Source organism: Arvicanthis niloticus, chromosome 6 (assembly GCF_011762505.2).
Source record: "Arvicanthis niloticus isolate mArvNil1 chromosome 6, mArvNil1.pat.X, whole genome shotgun sequence".
Classification (NCBI taxonomy): domain Eukaryota; kingdom Metazoa; phylum Chordata; class Mammalia; order Rodentia; family Muridae; genus Arvicanthis; species Arvicanthis niloticus.
In genome coordinates, this window is record NC_047663.1 from 12,147,813 (window position 1) to 12,168,898 (window position 21,086).

The following is a 21,086-nucleotide window of genomic DNA, read 5'->3' on the forward strand; positions in this document are numbered from 1 at the left end:
TGTGCACATGCAGAGGATATTAGGCAGCTTTTTTAATGCTGTGTTTAACGGTGTTTTAATTAAAGATAGACTTGGAGCATGATAGTTCTTTCCCATTTAAACAGATCTTCACTTACTTCTGCATAGTCTTGTATAACCGTGTTTGGCCACTTGTTGATGACATACCCACTATTTCTGTGTTACCTTTTGTCTTATTCTGATTCTTAAAAACTTTGTTAACATTGTGAAATCTCACAAATGAACCCGACTATGGGCTAAAATGAATGCATGGAAAGTCACTTTTTTGTTTTGTTGATTAAAATAAAAAATTCTACAATAATTGACATGTTCTTTATTTGTAAAATGTTTAAGATTTTAATAGTTTTTCTTTCTTTTTTCTAGATCAAAGCTTATACTCAACTTAAACTTTCAGGTCTTTTGCCGTCTGCCTATTGGGTTGGACAAGCTGTTGTGGATATTCCCTTGTTTTTTGTTGTTCTGACTTTAATGCTGGGAAGTTTATTTGCATTTCATCATGGACTGTATTTTTATCCTGTAAAATTTCTTGCTGTGGTAAGTTTGCATCAGTTGTGTTTGTGGTCTTTACAGGTAAATTTCTTAAAATTACATATAACTATGTGACAGCTGGAGGTTAAATAACATGTGTATTACCTTTTTAAAATAAAGTGAAGCAAATGGTTTTTATTGTATATGGTACATTTAATTCAATTTATATTATAATTTATATTTTTATATAAAAAGAAAGCAAATCATCATTTAGAGATAACTCTGTGAAGCTGTTGTGGTCTTTCAAGTAGACTAACTAGTTGCTTGCATCAGGTACCTGAATATAGCCATTTTTCTGTGTTCTCATGCCTAAATATATTTTACAAGAAAGAAATTGGTTTTTTAAAAAGACTTCTTAGTGTTTATGGGTGTGGGTGTGTATGTGTATATGTGTGTTAGCCAGTGTAGGCAGGGTCATAGAGGCTGCCCTATCCCTCAGAGCTAGAGTTAGCAGCATTTGCAGCTTGCCTGTCTTGTTATGAGGGTACTGTAATCCGTACTCCACTTGTTACAGTTGCCTAGTTCTTAACCAGTGGGTCATATCTAGAGCCCAGGGAAAGAAACTCCTTTCTCCTAAATTTTAAGTTTGTCTGAAAATAGGAAATAAATGTGTAACTGACATTTGTGATCTGTGGAAGTGTTTAATTAAGAATCCTTTGGTAATGGTTTTTAATAGAAAAAAAAAATAAAACAACACAGAGCCACATATGAAGACTGCTAGATGCAAACCTCATTTTGTTAGAGATCATTTGTATTTGATACATTAATATCCACCCTGTAAAATAAAGCTAGAAGTTATATTAAAGCCAGGTGTAGTACTGTTCACCTTTAATCCCAGCACTTGAAAGACAGAGGCAGACAGATCTCTGTGAGTTTGAGGGTAGCCTGGTTTATGTGTTAAGTTCCAGGCTAGCCAGGACTACATTATGACAAACTATCTGTCTCAAAAACAAAACAAAACAAAACAAAAAAACCTAACTAAAACAAACAAACAAACAAACAAACAAACAAAAAGTTCTATTGAATGTGATTCGTTAAAATGGTTGCTAAGTACTAGAGAGCTGGCTCAGCAATTAAAATTGTTCTGTTATTGCACAGAACTCAGGGTCAGTTCCCAATACCAACGTGGTGGCTCACAGTCATGCATAACTTCAATGCAAAGGGATCTGATGCCCTATTATGACCTCCATGGACACTAGTCATGCACACTGTACATATACATATACATGCAAGCAGGCAACGTACTTCATGTGTCAAAGGAAATACATTTAAGAAGCTGTAAAGAACGGTTGCTAGTATCTGAGAGTATAGAGTAGTTGTAACTAGCCATAATGGATTTGAATGCTAAAATAATGGGAGAGCATGTTACGTGGCATAAAAACAATTACAATTAATGGTAAGCTTAAATTACTTGGAGTTGTTTAAAACATTAAATTAATAGCATGATTTTTATGGCTTAATACAGTTGTAAATGGTAACCATTTAAATAACCACAGTGACAGTTTTGGGAATGATTTGTGGAAAATGAAAATTGATGAATAAATTACTTAATATTTTAATATTGCTGTGATATTTTATATTGTTATTCAGTACACATTTTACAGAGCCATGTGTTTCTGATTTTCAGTTCTTCTGCCTAATTGCTTATGTGCCCTCGGTGATTCTGTTCACATACATAGCTTCGTTCACTTTTAAGAAAATTTTAAATACCAAGGAGTTTTGGTCATTTATCTATTCTGTGGTAAGTCACACACTTTTATATTATTTCAGTTTTTCAGATCAGCTCATGTAGAATTCAGGGACACTTTGGTGCTGGTGCAGAGGGTGCTGTGAATCTTCTGTAAGTGAAGCATCTATGGAGAGAATTGGCAGTGTTTCTGTGGGTGCCTTGATCTTCCACCTCATCTCAGCAGGGTGCTGCTCACGATACTTAGAGCCAGTAACCAAGTGTCAGTATACTGCTGCTTCCTGGCTCAGGACCATCTCTGGCTGCACGGTTTATTTGAGGATCAAAAGCCTAGTTGGATGCTGAGGCACAATTTGTAAATAAACTTATATGAGATTTCAAATACTCTGCTACCTGTTTTCTCCTGTCTCCTCTTTAGACCGCATTGGCTTGTGTCGCAGTCACGGAAATAACTTTCATTCTGGGATACGCAGTTACAGCTGTTTTTCACTACACCTTCTGTGTAGCCATCCCAATCTACCCACTCCTGGGTTGTCTGATTTCTTTCATAAAGGTACATCTAGTGGCTGTTTCAGAGTCTAAAGTCTAGATATACATTTCTTAATCTTTAATATCTTGGTTGTTGTACTGAAAATAGTAACAAATAAGATTGCCTGCTGCTGCTTGATTATAGAATCAGCACAGGGTAAATAGCAGATCTTTTCAAGTATGACTTCAAGCTGTCAAAGGAGAAAAACTTACAGTCACTACATGGTTTCTGATGCTCAGTTTGATATGCATAATTTAATGTATGATCTGGCTTCAGTCAGTTTTATTTTTAGGAATTCCTCAAGGATTAAGTAATGTATTATATATAAAGTGATGTGAGAAAACTAATTGTAAGAGATCCCCCTCCAGGAAACCATAAAGGAAAAAAAATCACATTAATTTTGAGCATAGAAAACTCAAGACATTTCCACTTTATTAGGAAAAAATAAGTAGTTAGTAAGAGTAGGGGCTACTATGAGCAAACTATATTGCATGAAATTCTCAAGGAATTAATAAACATTTTATATTAATCAGCCAGTAAATTTGTGCTTTATGATTGCTTGATAATTTTTTTTTCCCACTTTGGTTTAATATGTTTGAGTATACTTGCCCCAAGAAATATTTCTGGGAAGGAAAATTTTAAGTTAGATATAAGATATAGCTTATTAATAGGAACAACTTATTTATAGAGATCACATATTTATGACTAAAATATATTTAATATTTTAAATTCAAATATTTGTGTATATACATTATAAAAATGTTTTGTTGTAGGGTTCTTGGAAGAATATACCAAAAAATGAGAATACCTACAATCCCTGGGATAGACTTTTAGTTGCTGTAATCATGGTAAGAAATAACAAAAACTGTTTCTGTGTGTTCGTGTGTCCTCATAAGAGTATTAGTGGGGCTGGAGGGATGGTTCAGTGGTTAAGAGCAATGGCTGCTTTTCCAGAGGACCCAGGATCAGTTGCCAGTAGTTACATAGTGGCTTACAACTTAACTCCTGCTCCAGGAGATTCTACGTTCTCCTCTGTCCTTCACAGGCACATAATGGTATGTTCATGTGGTATACATAAATCAACAACAACAACAAAAAAACAAATTAGAAAACTGCATGTACATAAAGTAAAATTAAAAAGCTGAAAAAATATGGAACTGTTTATAGCTGAGGATATAACTCAGTTATTAAGAATGTTTGAATGCTTGTCTGGGGGCTGAAGGATGGCTCAGTGGTTAAGAGTGTTCACTGCTCTTGCAGAAATCTTGAATTCAATTCCCAGCCACCACATGGTGGTTCACAACCATCTGTAATGGGATCTGATGCCTCTTCTGGTATGTCTGAAGACAGTGACAGTGTACTCATATATGTAAAATAAATAAACAAATCTTTAAAAAAAAAGAATGGTTGTCCAGCATATATGGAGCCCTTGGTTTGACCCTGAGCACAGTCACAGCTAGGTATGAGGATGCATTCCTAGGATCTCAGCACTTAGTAGGTGGAGGCAGCCTGCTCAGAAGCATGAGGTTGTCCTCGGGCTCCATAGTGAATTAGAAAAGCATGATTTGGTTGTCTGTATTTTGATTATTTTTAGTTTTTGTCCCGTTAGGTGTAGAATAAGCCTGTAAGTTAAGTTTATTAATGCTAGTGGATCTGCGTTTTTGTAGTAATGCCTTTTATTTTCCAACTATCTCCACTTCAACATCCTTGACTTTTCCATGCTACCAATTCTGTTTTAATAGAACTGGCTTCCTCCAAGGAAGAACATAGCCTTTTGTCGTTTGTGAGACAGGGTCTTAGATAGCTCAGGCTGGTCTTGGTCTTAGGATCCTTCTGCTAAAATTCCTTAGTGTTGAGATTAAAAGCCAGTGACAGATTCCCAGCTAAGTTTTTATCTTGATTATATTTTGTAAAACTGACAGTAGGGGCAGAAAATCTATGAGGAATTATTTTATGGAAAATAACATTCCTTTGTTACTATTAAAGTATATGACTGGGGTTACGGTTAGTAGAATAATAAAAGCTCTGTGTACATTAAGCCCAGAGTTCAACCTCAAGCACCAAGAAACTAAATACAACAAGTTACTTTTAAATGTCTTTATTATGACAAACATAAGACAGTTGGATTTCCCCTTCTCATTATGGTAAAGAACCTGAGCTATGTAGTCTTGGTTCTGTTGGGAAAAAGAAGACGATTTAGTTATGAACTCTTACATACTCTTTTCTTAGCCCTACCTGCAGTGTATACTGTGGATTTTCCTCTTACAACACTATGAGAAAAAACACGGAGGCAGATCTATAAGAAAGGATCCGTTTTTCAGGTTAGTTAAATTTTTTTTTACCTAAATATTATAGTTTCGATAAATTTACAAAATTATACATTATCACTTTAAACATCAATATAACTTTAAATGATTCCAGCACTTCAAATTAATGGTATCTATTAACAGTTACTTTCCTACACACTTTGCCATGCCTTTAAGCCCTATGCAACCACTAATCTCCTACATTCATAAAGTTTGCCTGTCCTGAACATGATATATTACTGGAGTTATATATAGAATTTAGTCATTTTTTGGTTTCATTCTTATGCTCAGTATATATTTCTTTTTTTGCAACAGTAATTAATGTATAGTGTCCTTCACATGGTTACTTGCATGTTCATTCTGAATATTTATATAATACATATAAACATTCATTTAAGAAAAATGATAATATATATTTGAAACTTGAGCCACTAAAGATTGTGGTTTTATTAAGTACTTTAAGTTGAACTTAAGTTGTATAGTTACCTGCTTTTTACTGTATTGGGCACATTAATGTTTAAAGAAATCAGATTGTTAGGATGTGAATTATCCATTTTTTATTACATTAGTATTTATTTTGTTTGTTTGTGGGTGTACATGAGCCACAGAGTACATGTAGCACTCAGAGGACAGCTAGCAGAAGCTCCTTCTGCCATGTGAGTCCCAGGGATTGACACGGGACAGGGACTGACTTTAGGTCATGAGGTTTGGCAGTGGACACCTTCTCTGGCTGAGCTGTCTCATTGGCTCAGTAGGCTCTAAACCACAACTTCTTAGGAAGCTCATACAGTCTTCAGTTAGCAGGATCTGGGGAGGCCCCTTATTCATCCTGTGGCATTGCTCCTTTAACTTTTTAAAATTTCATTCTGACAAATAACATTGTAATCATCTTTTCATTATGCTTGTTGTCATTGTAATGTCTTCTGAGAGAAGTGCCTATTTCTATTAAAAATTTCTGTTAACATTTTAAAAACTGGTTTCATTGTATTTATATTGTTGAGTTGTAACATGTTTTGTGTGTTTGGTGTATGACTATGTACTTCTCAAGTATTTTCTCCAAATTTACGTATCTTTACTAAATTATTTTAAACTGAAAGAATTATTACTTAGTGAAACATGGTTACTGATAATAAACAAATCCGCAGCTTCTCATCTGTAACTCTCACATTTGTGTATTGTGAGTTTTAATGTATATAAACATTGTACAGTTTGTGTGTGTTACTTTGTAGCTCTCATGTTTGTTTGGCAAGGTATTAATGTACATGGAACACTACACACTTTAGGTAATAAGTAGTAATACTTACTGGCTTTCTTAGTTCTCACATTAGAATATTGATGTATATAAACACTGGGCAGCTCAGATGAGTGTGCTATGCTGACTTAGGCTCTGGATTCCCTCTGCACCAAAGTGCTTAGGTCTGGCTTGCCTCACTCTGCCTCTCACTCTTTCTGCTGATGTTCGTGGGGAAGATTGCTATATCTAAAGACCATTCTTCCTAATGTTTAACTCTTGTTTTCTGATCTGCACCCTACTTCACCCACTGAACTTATATGTCAGAGCCGTGCCACCAGCTTTCATTTTACAGTATTTCTTTGATTTTTAAATTATAATTACATCACTTTCCCCTTCCCTCCCTCCCTCCATTTCCTGTCATGCATCCTGTTGCTCTCTCTCAATTTCATTACTTCTTTATATTTAATTATTGTTTAGATTTATATACTTATAATAAATAATTATATAAATTTTTATAATTTTAAATATTTTAATATCTATATCACACAATATATTTGTATATATTTCTATATTCATACAGAAAGAAATATTTTAAATATTATGTTATATTAATACATATTAATATTTAATATTATCAATTATGTCAATATTATATTATATATATTTATATATAACTATTAGATAGCCAACTGGGAGTTTTTGAACCCCACCAGCTTTTCTTTTTGCATGTTAGCATATCAATTGGTGTCAGTGTTGTGCAAGTCTTGTTCAGACATCCATCTTGATGATACATGTACTTCATGAGTGTAGCCTCGGAAATTTTCAGGAGACATAATGTCACAGCCAACTTCAGGTTCCTATGACCTTAGTCTTTTTCTTCCTCCTCCTCCTGCAATGTTCCTTGGGCTATAAGTGTAGTGCTTGCATTGTAGATGTATTAACTGAATGTGATCTCATGTCCTCTGCATTTTAAGTTTGTGGATTTCTGTAATGTTCTTTGTAAATGAACACTTGGAGCTGGGAAGTGCAGAAGACAGAATATATGATACTTGTCTTCTGAGGGTTACCTCAATAAGCCCTTTCTTAGTTCCATCTATTCTCCTTATAGTGTATGTGTGCCACATTTTCATTATCATTCATGTGTTAAAGGACATTCATGTTCTATGTCCATTCTAGTGTGGATAGGGCAGCAATGGACATTACTTACTGCTATCTGTGGAGTAGGATGTTGAGTCCATGGTCATATGACACAGAGTTCTTTGGTCATATGGTAGGTTTTCCTTAGCTCTTTAACAGTTCTCTGTATTTATTTTCAAAGTGGTTGTACCACTCCTCATTCCTGCAATAGACAATGAAGGCCCCTTTTCTCACAGCTGTGCCAGCACTTGCTGTCAGCTGGGCTGCTCTGTTGACCTGAGCCATGCTTACAGGGAGAGATGAAATGGCAGTTGTTTTAATTTGCAGTTTCTTAATTGCCAAGAATGTTCAACACTCTTTGAGGTATTTCTTAAGCATCTTTATTTCTTCTCTGGAGAGTGTCTGTTTAGACCCCCCCCTATTTTTTAATTTAACCATTTGTTTTTATGACTTTGTTTTTTAGTTCTTTATATATTTCCTGTGGGGCTGTTAGCTCACATGTCTGGGTCCTGTTGGGTGGAGTTGTGGATCCCACGTGTCTAAAGTGTGGGAATTTGACTGAGTTCACTCCTCAGCGTGCTGGGCAGACCCTGTGGGGCTCCACCCCAGCATGGGTAGATCTCAGTCTGAGGTCCTGCCGGGGCAGGGCTTTTGAGTGAGGACTTCCCCCCCACCCCCCTTACAAGAAGGCATGCAGGGATCGACTGGTCTCAGACTTCTGGGCAACCAGGTTCTGTTGGGAACTGTAAAAGAATTGAGACTGAACTGCCCTGCAGCTGAGAGGGATGAAAAGAAAGAAGCCTGGACAGGGCCCCACAGGTAGAGACTCTTAATTATGGCACTTGCTTGGCTGGTTCAAGGCTGGCTCGGCTAGCTTGCTTGAGTTGGCAGTGGCGCGAATATAGAGAAGTCTTCTGGCGGGAGATTAAACAGCTGCCCAGTAGTCAAAGGCCTTCTCCACAGTTCCCCACAAGCAGGGCCCCAAAGACACAAGGAAGTCTATGTTTTGACAGTTGTATTGTCATGGTGGATGGTGGATAAATCTGGTTGTACACCCCCCCCCCCCCCCCCCCCGCAGGCCTTTGGTTAAATACTATTTGTAAGGAGGAGGGTCTGGGAAGGAATACTTGATTGGCTATGCCCTCTGGCCTTTAGGTATCTCATTAATATGGAAATCTTTTGATGCTGAGTCCTGTAGTCATGCCCTCTACCTGTGTTAGGTGACACAAACCTCCCTTTGGGAGGGGCTGTAGAGGGCTTTGTTCTATGTGACTGAAAGGGTGCGGATCAATGGAGGCCTTGGCCGAGTGTCAGGAGCCTGGAGTCTGGGAGCATGGTGAAATGTATGCCATCCTTTGCAGGGTCTCTGGCCATCTCTAGCCAATGCTCTGCCAGAAACCAAGCTATCCTTTTCACTGTCCCACAATTTCCCATGTTAATCTCTGTCAGAAGTCTGTCAAAGATTTTCTTCTCTTCTGTGTGGTTTTTCTTTGTTTGATTGCTGGTTTCCTTATCTTTACTGAAGCTTTTTAGTTTCATGAGATATAACTACCAGTTGTTGGCCTTGATTCCTGGGTAGATGGTTTCTCTACTTAGAAACCCATCTTCTACAGCTGAGTGCTGTAGGAACTGCCCATCTGCAGCTCAGTGCTGTAGGAACTGCCCATACTTCTTCCCACAGTTTCAGCATTTCAGGTTTCACATTGTGGCCTTTGGTCCACATGGACCTTATTTTTGTGCAGGGTGATAGAATTCTTACCTGTAGCATCATAAACATCATTATCAGACTTCACCAGTAATTTTCCTATTCCTGCTTCTCATTTCTTAGTCCTATTGGACGTTCCTTCATATGACTTCATATCCCAGAGCTTTTCCCATTGTAACTGTATCGGGTAGTTCCTGTTTTAGGTTGTCTTCCCTGACACCACCTACTTTATTCATATGGTTTGCCTCTTTGATTATTCTCAACTTCATATCTCTTGGCACTATCTGCTAAAATTATATTTCTTCTCAATAAAAATAACATAAAATAACTTGGTAATACTATATGTTTACTATACAGAATAAGCTCAGTTTGCTCCTGCTTGGTAGCCTGTTATGTTTTCCTAATTAACCCTCTTACTTGGTACTCCAGGCTTCCTCTTTGTTCTTCAAATTCCCCAAATCACCTTGCACCCCACTTTTTAGTGAAATATTGCCATTTATCTCTGAAAATATAGTACTTGATTTGTGTGTGTGTGTGTGTGTGTGTGTGTGTGTGTGTGTGTGTGTGATCTCTGCAAATGCCACAGCTGCCAGAGTAGCAATCTGCATGAGGCAAGAAGGAAATCCAGTTCAACATGACCTAGTTTGGTGGTGTTGGTTCAAACTTGTAGAGTCTGAAATAGGTAATTTGTTTTATACATATTTAAGTACAACTTTGGAAAACAGTTTTCTGGAAACATTTATTTAAATTCCATATGCGTAATAAAGGTTAAGGATTGACCAGATTGAAATTCTTCTGCAAAGTACCTGTGATTAGTAGGGTTTTCAGTTAATGAAATGAATTGATTCAAGTCGAATCAAGAGTATAAGGGTAAGTTTATAGAGAGGCAGCTTTGGGTGGGTTTACCAATCTAACAGGTGGAGGTCAGTGACATCATGTGCCTGGGTTAAAGCCAGTGGGCTAGGAGCTTAGATTATGCCCTTACAAGGTAACAAAACAAAACAAAACAAAACTGAGTCCCTGGGCAGGAACTGGTAGATGGGAGAGATGACATGTTAGCTTAGAGTTTTCTCCTTCCCAGTGGGGTTTGGGAAAGAAGAGCAAACAGGGTTTCTTAGCTTTTACAAGGGATGAGCTGGGGTTCCAACCAAACAGTGATGTCTTCCATAAACATGGTTCTATAGTTTAAGAGGGGTACTTTTATGAAGTGTGACATCTCCTGTAAGGATGGGTTTTATTGACTGAAAAACAGTGTTCAAGATAAAGGTCTAGAGAAGAAGATTCTGGCTTAAACATAATAGTCAGGGCAGAGGTGGGGTGGATGTTGGTATAACCTGGTCCTTCAGGTAGTACAGATTACCAGGCTATTAACAACCACTCGTAGCCTTCTGGGTAGAGAATAGGTGCAAATCTCTCATTGAAGAGACAAGCCTGAGTGCTTCGCATTCCTGGTTTCCCTAGTGCTTATCTGTGAGCACAAGGACTCAGACCTTAACTTAGTTTCTAGTATCTGCAGTTTTACCTACATTGACCGTGTTGTTGCCCTTTCCATATCCCAGAGGAAGAGCTGGCTTTCTGTTATGAATCATTTATTCCATGCACTTAAGAATGTTGCTCTGTCAGTTTTCTCTTTTCTTTCTGTATCATTCTGAATCATGTATATGCATTTGTATGTTGTGGTGTATGTATGTGTGTATTCATGTGTATGTGCTGTGTGTGTGTATGTGAAGGCCTGATGGTTGGTGTCTTCCTCAGTCTCTCTCTACCCCAGTAATCCTCCTGTTTCTACTTTCCCAGCACTGACATTACAGGGTTGTGCTGCCACACCCAGTTTTTCAAATACAGACTCAGGGCCGAGTGCTTCTATAGCAGGCTCCTGACCAAGTAAGTCACTTCTCCAGCCCTTCCTTCACAACCTTAAGTTAGAAAAGAAGAATTACCACTTTTTTTCATACATAAAAGGACCTAAAGATCTTTTTCAAGTATATATCAATTTCTGGCTCTTTATATTATACCTTTGTTTGTTTTATAGTCAAATGCCTTGTGTTTATGTCCAGTTTACTCCTTAATTTTGTGTTATCTGGGCTTTCCTCTTAGCTCTTCACCTATAGTGTTGTCAGTATCTCTGCTTTGTGTGCTGGGCTCAGGTGGCTTGGCTCCTTGGTTGACGAGCCCCTCTCCTCCCCATTCTTTTCTACTGTCCTTTTGTTTCTTATAAGGTCACTTTCACTTACCTCTTTACCTCTTTTCCTACTCAAGATTCTCTTTGCAAGTACTTCTTTCCCTGTCTGCCATTAAATCAAATATTTCGTTGGATTTTGATTTTAGCCTTATCTACCCTTCCTAGACAGTTTCATGTATACTCAGACTGCAGTATCTTTGGAGGAAGTATTCATTGTCATAGTCAGGGTTTCTATTCCTGCACAAAACATCATGACCAAGAAGCAGGTTGGGGAACTTATTCAGCTTACACTTCCGCATTGCAGTTGATCACCAAAGGAAGTCAGGACTGGAACTAAGCAGGTCAGGAAGCAGGAGCTGATGCAGAGGCCATGGAGGGATGTTACTTACTGGATCACTTCCCCTGCCTTGCTCAGCTTCAGCTTGCTTTCTTATAGAACCCAAGACTACCAGCCCAGGCATGGCACACTACCCACAATGGGCCTTCCCACCCTTGATCACTAATTGAGAAATGGAGGTATTTCCTCAAGGGAGGCTCCTTTCTCTGTGATAACTCCAGTGTGTGTCAAATTGACATACAAAACCAGCCATTTTTTAAAGATTATTTTTTTTAATTTATTTGTATGTGTATATGTGTGCATGAGTGAAAGCCAGGGCCAAAGAGGACATCAGATCCTTTAAGGCCTGAGTTTAGGGAGTATTGAGTCTCCTGATGTGAGCGCTGGGAACCAAATTCATGGCCCCTGCTTTTAACCACAGAGACATCTCTTTAGCCCTCAGTTCCCCCCTCTACCTGTGGAATAACACCTTAAACATACCAGATATCTATCTATCTATCTATCTATCTATCTATCTATCTATCTATCTATCTATCTATCTATCTGGTTATAAATGATTGGGTTTTAATAATATCATTTAAGCATTAACAATCAATGAGCAGTATCATTTGTAATTCTACTTTTGAGAGGTAAAATTAGGTCTCATGTTGGTGTTCTTTAAAAACCATTTTATCTGTCTAATCTGTCTAGTGCCCAAATTTCTTAGTTTTTTTTTTTTTTAATTAAAAAAATTTTTTTTTTTGTTTTTCGAAACAGGGTTTTTCTGTGTAGCCCTGGCTGTCCTGGAACTCAGTCTGCAGACCAGGCTGGCCTCGAACTCAGAAATCCGCCTGCCTCTGCCTCCCAAGTGCTGGAATTAAAGGCATGCGCCACCACTGCCTGTCCTTAGTATTTTTATTATGTAACTATTTACTAAATTTCTTAGTATTTCAACTACATAATCATCTACTATTTGTATGTGCTTAGGGCCCTCTCACAAAAAGCCAAAAATAAGAAGTTTCCGGAACCACCTGTTAATGAGGATGAAGATGAAGATGTCAAGGCTGAAAGACTGAAGGTTAAAGAGCTGATGGGCTGCCAGTGCTGTGAGGAGGTACCGTGCTTCTTACTGCTAAGTCCTACTCAGTCTCAAAGGGCACACCACCAAGGCAGGAGTAAAGAAGAAACACTTTCCATCGCATATGAATGTAGAATTTATTTTACAATGCCCTCTTAGAAGTGAATCTAGTTCTTGGGATACATATGTGAGATATGAAATGATATCTAATTTATGACTCTGTTTAAAACCTGTTTTCCTTATTAGAAACCAGCCATTATGGTATGCAATTTGCATAAGGAATATGATGACAAGAAAGATTTTCTTCATTCAAGAAAAACAACAAAAGTAGCAACAAAATACATCTCTTTCTGTGTGAAAAAAGGTTGGTATTTATTTTTATTAAGAAAGTTTTCCAGAAGAGTAATTTCTGTTTTTATTTTGACTTTAATATATAATTTTTTCCCAATACCTGTAGGAGAGATCTTGGGACTGTTGGGTCCAAATGGTGCTGGCAAAAGCACAATTATTAATATTCTGGTTGGGGATGTTGAACCAACTTCAGGCAAGGTATGATATGTCCAACTGTGTATCTAATATGACATTTTAATTAAGATAAGTTCACTAATGACAAATTATGTATTGGATGGTCACACTTTCTGTGTTTCAGTATTTTTAGTATAGATTTTTGAGATTAAGGTCTTTTGGTTATCTGAAAGTAATGCCTGTGAAATTTTCACACACAAATAGACATATAGTTCTGCTTCTGGAAATTATTTACACATAAGGTAGATTTGTCTACCTACTTATGAAGACAGGTATAGTAATTTCTGGAGATAGGCAGGTTCGCCTGGGCCCTGTCAGTAAGTCTGCAGTTGTACTCATGACCCCATATCCATGCGTGTCTCCTTACTGGCTCCCCTTCACTCTCTTCACACTGGATATACACACTTTCTGTTCTCTGAATTAACTAGGAATACTCTTTTCCTTGAGAATTTGCCCAAAGTTAATTTTTATGTCAATTACACCTTATGTCTGAGAAACAAAAAGGATTTATTTTACTTAACTCATTAGTTTAAATATAGCGTTTCAGTGAAGCCCCATGACGACAATACTTAAAAAGGTGGCTTGATTTCCCACCCACCGGTATAGAGTCACCACCTTTTCTGGCTGGATCTCTAAATTCTGACTTAGCTATGTGTGGCCTTGCACCTTTAAAAAGCATTAGAACGCTGTTCAGATATCACTGTGACTTAGGGAAGGAGTTTAACAGAATCTGTTTACTACCTTGTTCACAATACAAAGCAAAGACAGTAAAATACGGTTTGCATTTTTGTAGATATTTCTGGGAGATTATGGTTCACATTCAAATGAAGATGATGGGTCCATTAAGTGTATGGGTTACTGCCCTCAGACAAATCCACTGTGGCCAGATATTACTCTGCAAGAGCATTTTGAAATCTATGGAGCTGTGAAAGGGATGAGTTCAAGTGACATGAAGGAAGTGATAAGTCGGTAAATCGCCTTTGCTACTTGGGGGCAGGAAATGCACATTTCAGTCTTTAAATTGTTTTTCATTTGTTCTTTACAAAGTTATGATACTTTGGAATTTTCTGATTCTGTTCATTCTGATTCTTCTTTATTTGTCTGAGACAGTCTTGCTACGGCAGACCCAGTAAGCCCTGAAACAGATCTACATGCATCTGCTCTTAAGTGCTAGGATTAAAGACATGTGCCAGCATGCCAGCACCATTCACTTTTTCTATTTCTAATTATAGGAAGAATATGCCACAAATAATATGCAAATTAACTGACTTATTTATAAAACAGTTTGTTTACAATGATGTAAATTGGAGATTTTTTTCCTTACCTAATTGACATTACCTAAGTGATCTTTTAGAGAGAACAGTATAAATGATCATACATAACATATTTGAATTAATACGGATGCACATACATAATTTTGTGTTGGCTATTTTGCAGAATAACAAAAGCCCTTGATTTGAAAGAACATCTTCAGAAAACTATAAAGAAACTGCCTGCAGGGATCAAGCGAAAGGTATTCTTCATCAGATGACAGACACATATATTTCATTAGTTGAGAGCCTGTTGCTCTCTGGACAGATGTCTTCAGACTGAACTTAGTCTGCCTCCTTCTTCCTTCCCTCTAGCTGTGTTTTGCTCTCAGTATGCTGGGGAATCCTCAGGTGACACTGCTGGATGAGCCATCCACAGGTATGGACCCCAGAGCCAAACAGCACATGTGGTGAGTATGACACTGGAGACACTTGCCACTTGGTGAATTGCATAATGGGTTAGAGTCACTGTGACCAATAGCTTCCTGTTAGTGATGTGTACATCTTGATTGTATAAAATAGCAATTAAATATGCAAACTTTTAAAGCTTTTTATTATATCTTTGTTAAAATGTTAATGATATTTTATATACTACAGAACAGAAATGAACACACAGCTGGTTACTAAAATAAATAATTTTACTTCCTGAATTAATTTTGGAAGATTTTTTTTCCCTAGTCAAGTAACAGTAAATTATGTTTTTCATATTATTGATTTGAATTTATATTCTAATTTGTTGAAGTAATTTAAAGTACTAGTTGGTTGAATAATTTTTAGCTTTTAATTTTCTGTTTATCAAGTACAAGGTTTGATTTAGATATATATTAATTCTATGAGTACACCTTTTTATAACAAAATCATATTGTGGCATACTTGATTCATTTATTCTTTCATGGTTTTTTACTTTTTCTTTTCTTTCTTTCTTTCTTTCTTTCTTTCTTTCTTTCTTTCTTTTTTTTTTTTTTTTTTGGTTATTGCTGCGGCTTGAGACCAAGATACTGTGCGTTGTAAGCAAGTGCTCTACCCTGAGCTGTACACTAGCCTGGCTATTACACTCTGACTTTATGGATACCTTTGAAATAATGAGCTTTCTTTGCATTTGTCAAGTTTCAAACTAAGAAAGAGTAAGTTAGAATAGAAAGCCATAGTTTGGTAGGATGCAGTTGTTTACAGCACTTGGTAATGGATAAGTTTTAGTCGAATAGTTGGGTTTTGAGAAACTCCTTTTCAGTATCAAGCAGGTGTATTTCTCTTACTTAACTTTTATTTATATTTTATAGGAGAGCTATTCGAACTGCATTTAAAAACAAAAAGCGAGCTGCTCTTCTGACTACTCATTACATGGAAGAGGCAGAGGCTGTCTGTGACAGAGTGGCCATCATGGTGTCTGGGCAGCTGAGGTAGATGTTTAAACAGAGTATACCTCTCAGGGAAAGACAGGAAGAGTAGAGTTTTTAATGTGATCTTTTAAAAATATAGAGAACTATGCATTGATTTGAAATGTCAAAACTTAGTTTTAAAAATCAGTTTTGTATAGAACTTTTTGGAAATACATATATCTATCTATATTTTACAAAATATGTCTAGCTATCTGTATCAGTATGTTTTTATGTCTTGTGTTTGTTATTTAATGATTATTAGACTATTTTAAAATAATGGACATTGTTTTGAATTATAACACAAAGTATAAAATGGATATCTGAATTTATATTTGCATAAAGAAATGGTTGATTGAATAAATAAATGTGTGCAAAGAGGCAAACTTTCCTTACACAATGATTCCAAATAATCTGTCTGTATTGTTCCCTCAAGGAAGCTTATCCCTCTTGACCTCAGGTTAATGCTGTATATAACCAGTCTCTCCTAGAAAATTGAGTAAGGAAAAGGAGTAAGAACTGTGAGCAGTAAGGTTCACAGTTGAAAAGCGTACAGGCACCTTAACTGAGCAGATAGTGCACATCCCTCAGTATGCTACAGTGTAATGAACAGACTCAGATGTGGCTCTCTGTCCACAGCTCATAAGCCTACTCAAACACGAGGAAAATAAACACAAAAAGAAGGACATTCCAACAAAACATGTGATCAGAATTCCTTAAAACTGTGCAAGTCTCGAGAAGGACTAAGTAAGAAATGTCATTAACTTTGGAAACAAGAGAGACACAGCAACTAGATGCATTGTGGGATAGACTCCTGGAAACTAGATGTAGCTTGGGATAGACTCCTGGAAACTAGATGTAGCTTGGGATAGACTCCTGGAAACTAGGTATAGCTTGGGATAGACTCCTGGAACAAAAGACACTTATGGAAAGGAGCAGAGTCAACCCAGGTCTGATAGTGTAGGTCATTTGATTTTGACAAACTTTTTTTGTTGCGAGAATAGAAGAAGGAAATATTAGGGAAAATGAGACTAGATAAAGAGTGTCTGAGCATGATGCATGATGTTTGTAAGTTTTATATACATGTAAAAGATTGCCAGAGTCATTTTTATATATATAAAAAAAATGTGGTAGAGATTGAAGCAAGAAATGATTGTTTGACATGGTCAAGCTGTTTTAGCTCTTTGTTTTAAAAATCCCTTCAGATGCATTGGAACAGTGCAGCATCTAAAGAGTAAATTTGGCAAAGGCTACTTTTTGGAAATTAAATTAAAGGACTGGATAGAAAACCTGGAAATAGATCGCCTTCAAAGAGAAATTCAATATATTTTCCCAAATGCAAGCCGTCAAGAGAGGTAACAACCTTTTAAATTTATTTAATACTTTTCATAAAGTAAAATTGTTTTTAAAACCAAATCCCAAACATTCAATTTTAACAAATGACAACTGAGGACCTAGACTCTGTGGTGAAAGGCTGCTAGCTGGAGAGGCAGAGAAGGCATCCAGCCGACCTTCTTCCCCAACCAATGTCCCAGAAGAAAAAACAAACAAGCAAACAAGCAAATAAAAACCCCAACAACCCATTTCTTCTCCACATTGTCTTAAAAACCTTCCAAATGAATGTCTCTCCTTTCTACTTCCTGTGTGTGTCTTTATCCATCCTCCTGATTTCCTCTCTCTCTTTTTTTCCCTATGTTCACTCCCTTTCAGCTGGTTGCTTCCTCTGCCTTTTAACCTTTGGCTGGCTTTATTCAATCTTGTTTATAACCAAAAGAAAGTTTATAAAAGTGTTTGCCAGGGCTCAGCCACACCAAAACTAGAAACAGGTTTTCCCAGTACACAGTCTCACAGTGTGACCAAATATCCTGCACACTTTTGGATTAAAGGTATGTGCTACAGCTGAGCCAGGCTAAAGCTAGAGACAGCCTTTAATATCAGGGTTCACAATGTGGTCAACAAGAAATCCTAAAAGTTTTTTATTTTCACTTTTATTTTTTATCTGTGTCTCGGACTGTCTTACTTTGGTGAGCCGTATTGTCAACAGTACAGGATTGTGCTGTCCGAATAGAGGCTTGTAGTTCCTTCAGGGGATTACTCACATGGTATCATCCTGTCATTCTGCACACAGGTTTTAGGAAAATAAATAGCAAGTAGATGATTAGAATTTAAACTTACAGATTCTGAAGCTTTAGCATTCAAGCAAACACAGTAGTTACATTTGTCATCCTATATTTTATGTTTGTTTTTCAGCTTTTCTTCTATTTTGGCCTATAAAATTCCAAAAGAAGATGTTCAGTCTCTCTCACAATCCTTTGCTAAGTTGGAAGAAGGCAAGTAGCATTTGAGAATATTGTAGAATAGTTTTTAAGTAATGAAAGGATCTTATTCAGAAAGTTTGGAACTGGGAGCCAGGTTATTGTTGCAGTTATAGCAGATACAATCTTTTGTTCTCTTATTCTAAGATAAATAAATATAAATATACTTATGTATACATATTTTACAATAATTAAAAAAGAATAGATCAAGTCTTTGAGAGGGAATGTGGGAGACATGGGAGGACTTTAAGTGGAATAATGCAAATTCATGGATATAGTTCACAAAACCTTAAGAATCTGAAACATATATAGAATTTTTATCATTCTCTATGGGGATTTTGAGTAGGACAATAATTACTTGTATCTTATGTGTCTCTGTACCTGTAGACTAATTATTAATTCTGTAATTTTTACCTTCCTGATAATTTCTTTATGATTAAAAGAATAAATATACTAACAATTTGATATTAGATTGGAAAAGGGGTAAAAAGCAAAGCTTATAATGAAATGTTAAGAAATGAATTTAAGAATCAAGAACAGGCTGTAGTAGTGTTTGGAGAATGGGGGCTGGAGCTCTGACACTAAGGAAACAAGCACTGGTGCAGAGTAAGACAAGGAAGGAAGGAGGAGCTACAGCTCAGGAACAGTTGATGCTAGTTGTTTACAGAGGATCAGTAGTGGACGGAAGAGAGAGAAGAAGCAGGGCTGAGGGAAGTTACACACTTGGGCAGCTCCAGTTTTGAATAAGTTGTTGACAGAGTTTTTAAAAAGCAGAGTAGATACTTTAGAGTTAATTGCCATTTTAGTCCTTAAAAATATCACTAAGTAAAATGCCATTTTTATGTTTTAATAGCAAAACACACTTTTGCCATTGAAGAATACAGCTTTTCTCAAGCAACCCTGGAACAGGTACTGTAAAGTTAAATTAGAAAAGATTACAGTTAAGTGTATCTAGTAGCAATTGCTTAGGTTTATAATGTAGAGACCAATATTATAGACATTTAAAACTATCTACTTAAAACACATTTACTTATTTCATGTGTGGGTGTGGGTGTACAAGTGACACAACATTTTCTGTGGTTGTCAGTTTTCAACCATGTGGCTTGGTGATTGAACTCAGGTCTTTGGGCTTGACAAAAGGTACTATTCAGCCATCTCACCATCCCCAAATTATAATTTAATTGGAATTACAACTTTAGCTTCCTCTTAGTTTTTTGTTCAATTTTATTTTAAAACATCTTTAATTGAATAGTCATATTATTTATATTTATTGCCTACAGTGTGATGGTTTGATATATATGTATACTATTGAATAATTCAAGTAAACTTTATCTTGTTAAGCTTGAACATCTTTTTCTTTATCTTAGTAAATATTTAAAAGGCTCATGGCACTATTTTCTATTAGGATACTTTAAATTGTTTAAATAATTTTAAGTTATTTTATGACACTGCTACTTCATATATTAATTAGAAAATTGATTAACTCTCTAAATATGTGTTTGTCTTTGTAGCTACTGGACATAACTTGCTTTGTTTGAATAGTATCAATATTAGCAACCCCCTTGATACTTGTTAAATATTAGTTATGGCATTGTATCATTTCTGACTTAGTTGAAAGTCCTTTGACTGATTCAGTAGTTTCCTTTCCCTTTTTCCTTCTCCGTAGGTTTTTGTAGAGCTTACTAAAGAACAGGAGGAAGCAGATAACAGCTGCGGGACTTTAAACAGCTCGCTCTGGTGGGAGAGAAGGCAGGAAGACACAGTAGTATTCTGAATGTCTGTGCTCGCTCAGCTTACTGACCCTCGACTTATTTATTCTTTTTTATTCTAGTTTTTCTTCTTTTATCTTAACCTTGATTTTAAAAGTTTATTACTTGAATTGTTATAAAAAACATGAAAGCACTTGGAAATTTTCTAAACTTCTTAATTTACACACCATGGTTATGTGTTTGGGTTTTCCTGAAATAAATTTGGTGTAATTGTCCACCTGCATGTTTATATCTGAAGTATGTTGAAGATAGTCCGTATGTCATTCTTTTCACATTTCACATTTCACAAAAACTTACTTCTCAACTTAGGATTTAAAGAAATAATAAAATAATAATTCTGAATAATATTTAAATTTTATACTGTTACATAATTATGTATTTTCCCAGTGCTAATCAAAACTACCAGTACCTGACCAATAACGTAGAAAAGAGACACAAAGCAGTGCAGAAACTGCCTTTTCCTTTAAGATTTCTAAAAGAGGCTCTTAGTGGAAGTTGGCCTGTGTAAATGCGAAGCGGCTGAGAAGTGATGTCCACTAGGTGGCAGTCAGTAAACATAGTAAATGTAGCCATGGCTACTCTAGTAAGTGATTGCAGATATTGGCAATTAGATGTTTCAACTTGCATGTCTTTTGCCTACATTAAAATTCAAATGTGTTTGGTGATCATAATTCACAGAAAGACTATGACCCGAGTCTTAGCATTTAATAGTCTGAGTCTCTGAAACTACAGTGGCAGATGTTTGTCGAGTAGGACAGTTAATCTCTCCCTTTCTTCAACCCCCCGAGGGTGAGTTGCAAAACTCTGTTGCCTTCCACACATAGAGCACACTTAAGTTTATTCTTAGACAAGAAATTGAATGGATAACTGTTTTTATTACTGAATTTTATTACTTGATTCTCTTGAGGTTTAAGTAGAGCAGCATGTCTATTTCTTTAAAAGGTCACCTCAGAACACTGGTAGAATATAGAAATTCTTTCAAGGGTTAAATTAAGAAATAAAAATTAGAGTTTCACTCTTATGACAGAGTTGAAATACGATAATTAATCTTAGAAATATTTCATTTTACGA

The 21,086-nt window shown here is 36.4% G+C and overlaps 1 protein-coding gene across 3 annotated transcripts in view; it reads left to right on the forward strand.

The window, feature by feature from the left end:
• Positions 1-20,230, forward strand: part of Abca5 (ATP binding cassette subfamily A member 5) — a 67,969-nt gene extending 47,739 nt beyond the window's left edge. For all 3 annotated transcript variants that reach the window (XM_034505512.2, XM_034505511.2, XM_076935537.1), the window contains exons 24-39: positions 382-552; positions 2,174-2,287; positions 2,652-2,786; positions 3,536-3,610; positions 4,992-5,083; positions 12,630-12,756; positions 12,967-13,084; positions 13,178-13,269; positions 14,039-14,214; positions 14,683-14,758; positions 14,871-14,965; positions 15,836-15,955; positions 17,137-17,286; positions 18,182-18,261; positions 19,100-19,155; positions 19,913-20,230. In XM_034505512.2, coding sequence (XP_034361403.1) covers positions 382-552; positions 2,174-2,287; positions 2,652-2,786; positions 3,536-3,610; positions 4,992-5,083; positions 12,630-12,756; positions 12,967-13,084; positions 13,178-13,269; positions 14,039-14,214; positions 14,683-14,758; positions 14,871-14,965; positions 15,836-15,955; positions 17,137-17,286; positions 18,182-18,261; positions 19,100-19,155; positions 19,913-20,020 — 1,785 coding nt within the window. In that variant the 3' untranslated portion in view covers positions 20,021-20,230. The remainder of the gene's footprint in view (positions 1-381; positions 553-2,173; positions 2,288-2,651; positions 2,787-3,535; positions 3,611-4,991; positions 5,084-12,629; positions 12,757-12,966; positions 13,085-13,177; positions 13,270-14,038; positions 14,215-14,682; positions 14,759-14,870; positions 14,966-15,835; positions 15,956-17,136; positions 17,287-18,181; positions 18,262-19,099; positions 19,156-19,912) is intronic.
• The last annotated feature ends 856 nt before the right edge of the window (positions 20,231-21,086 follow it).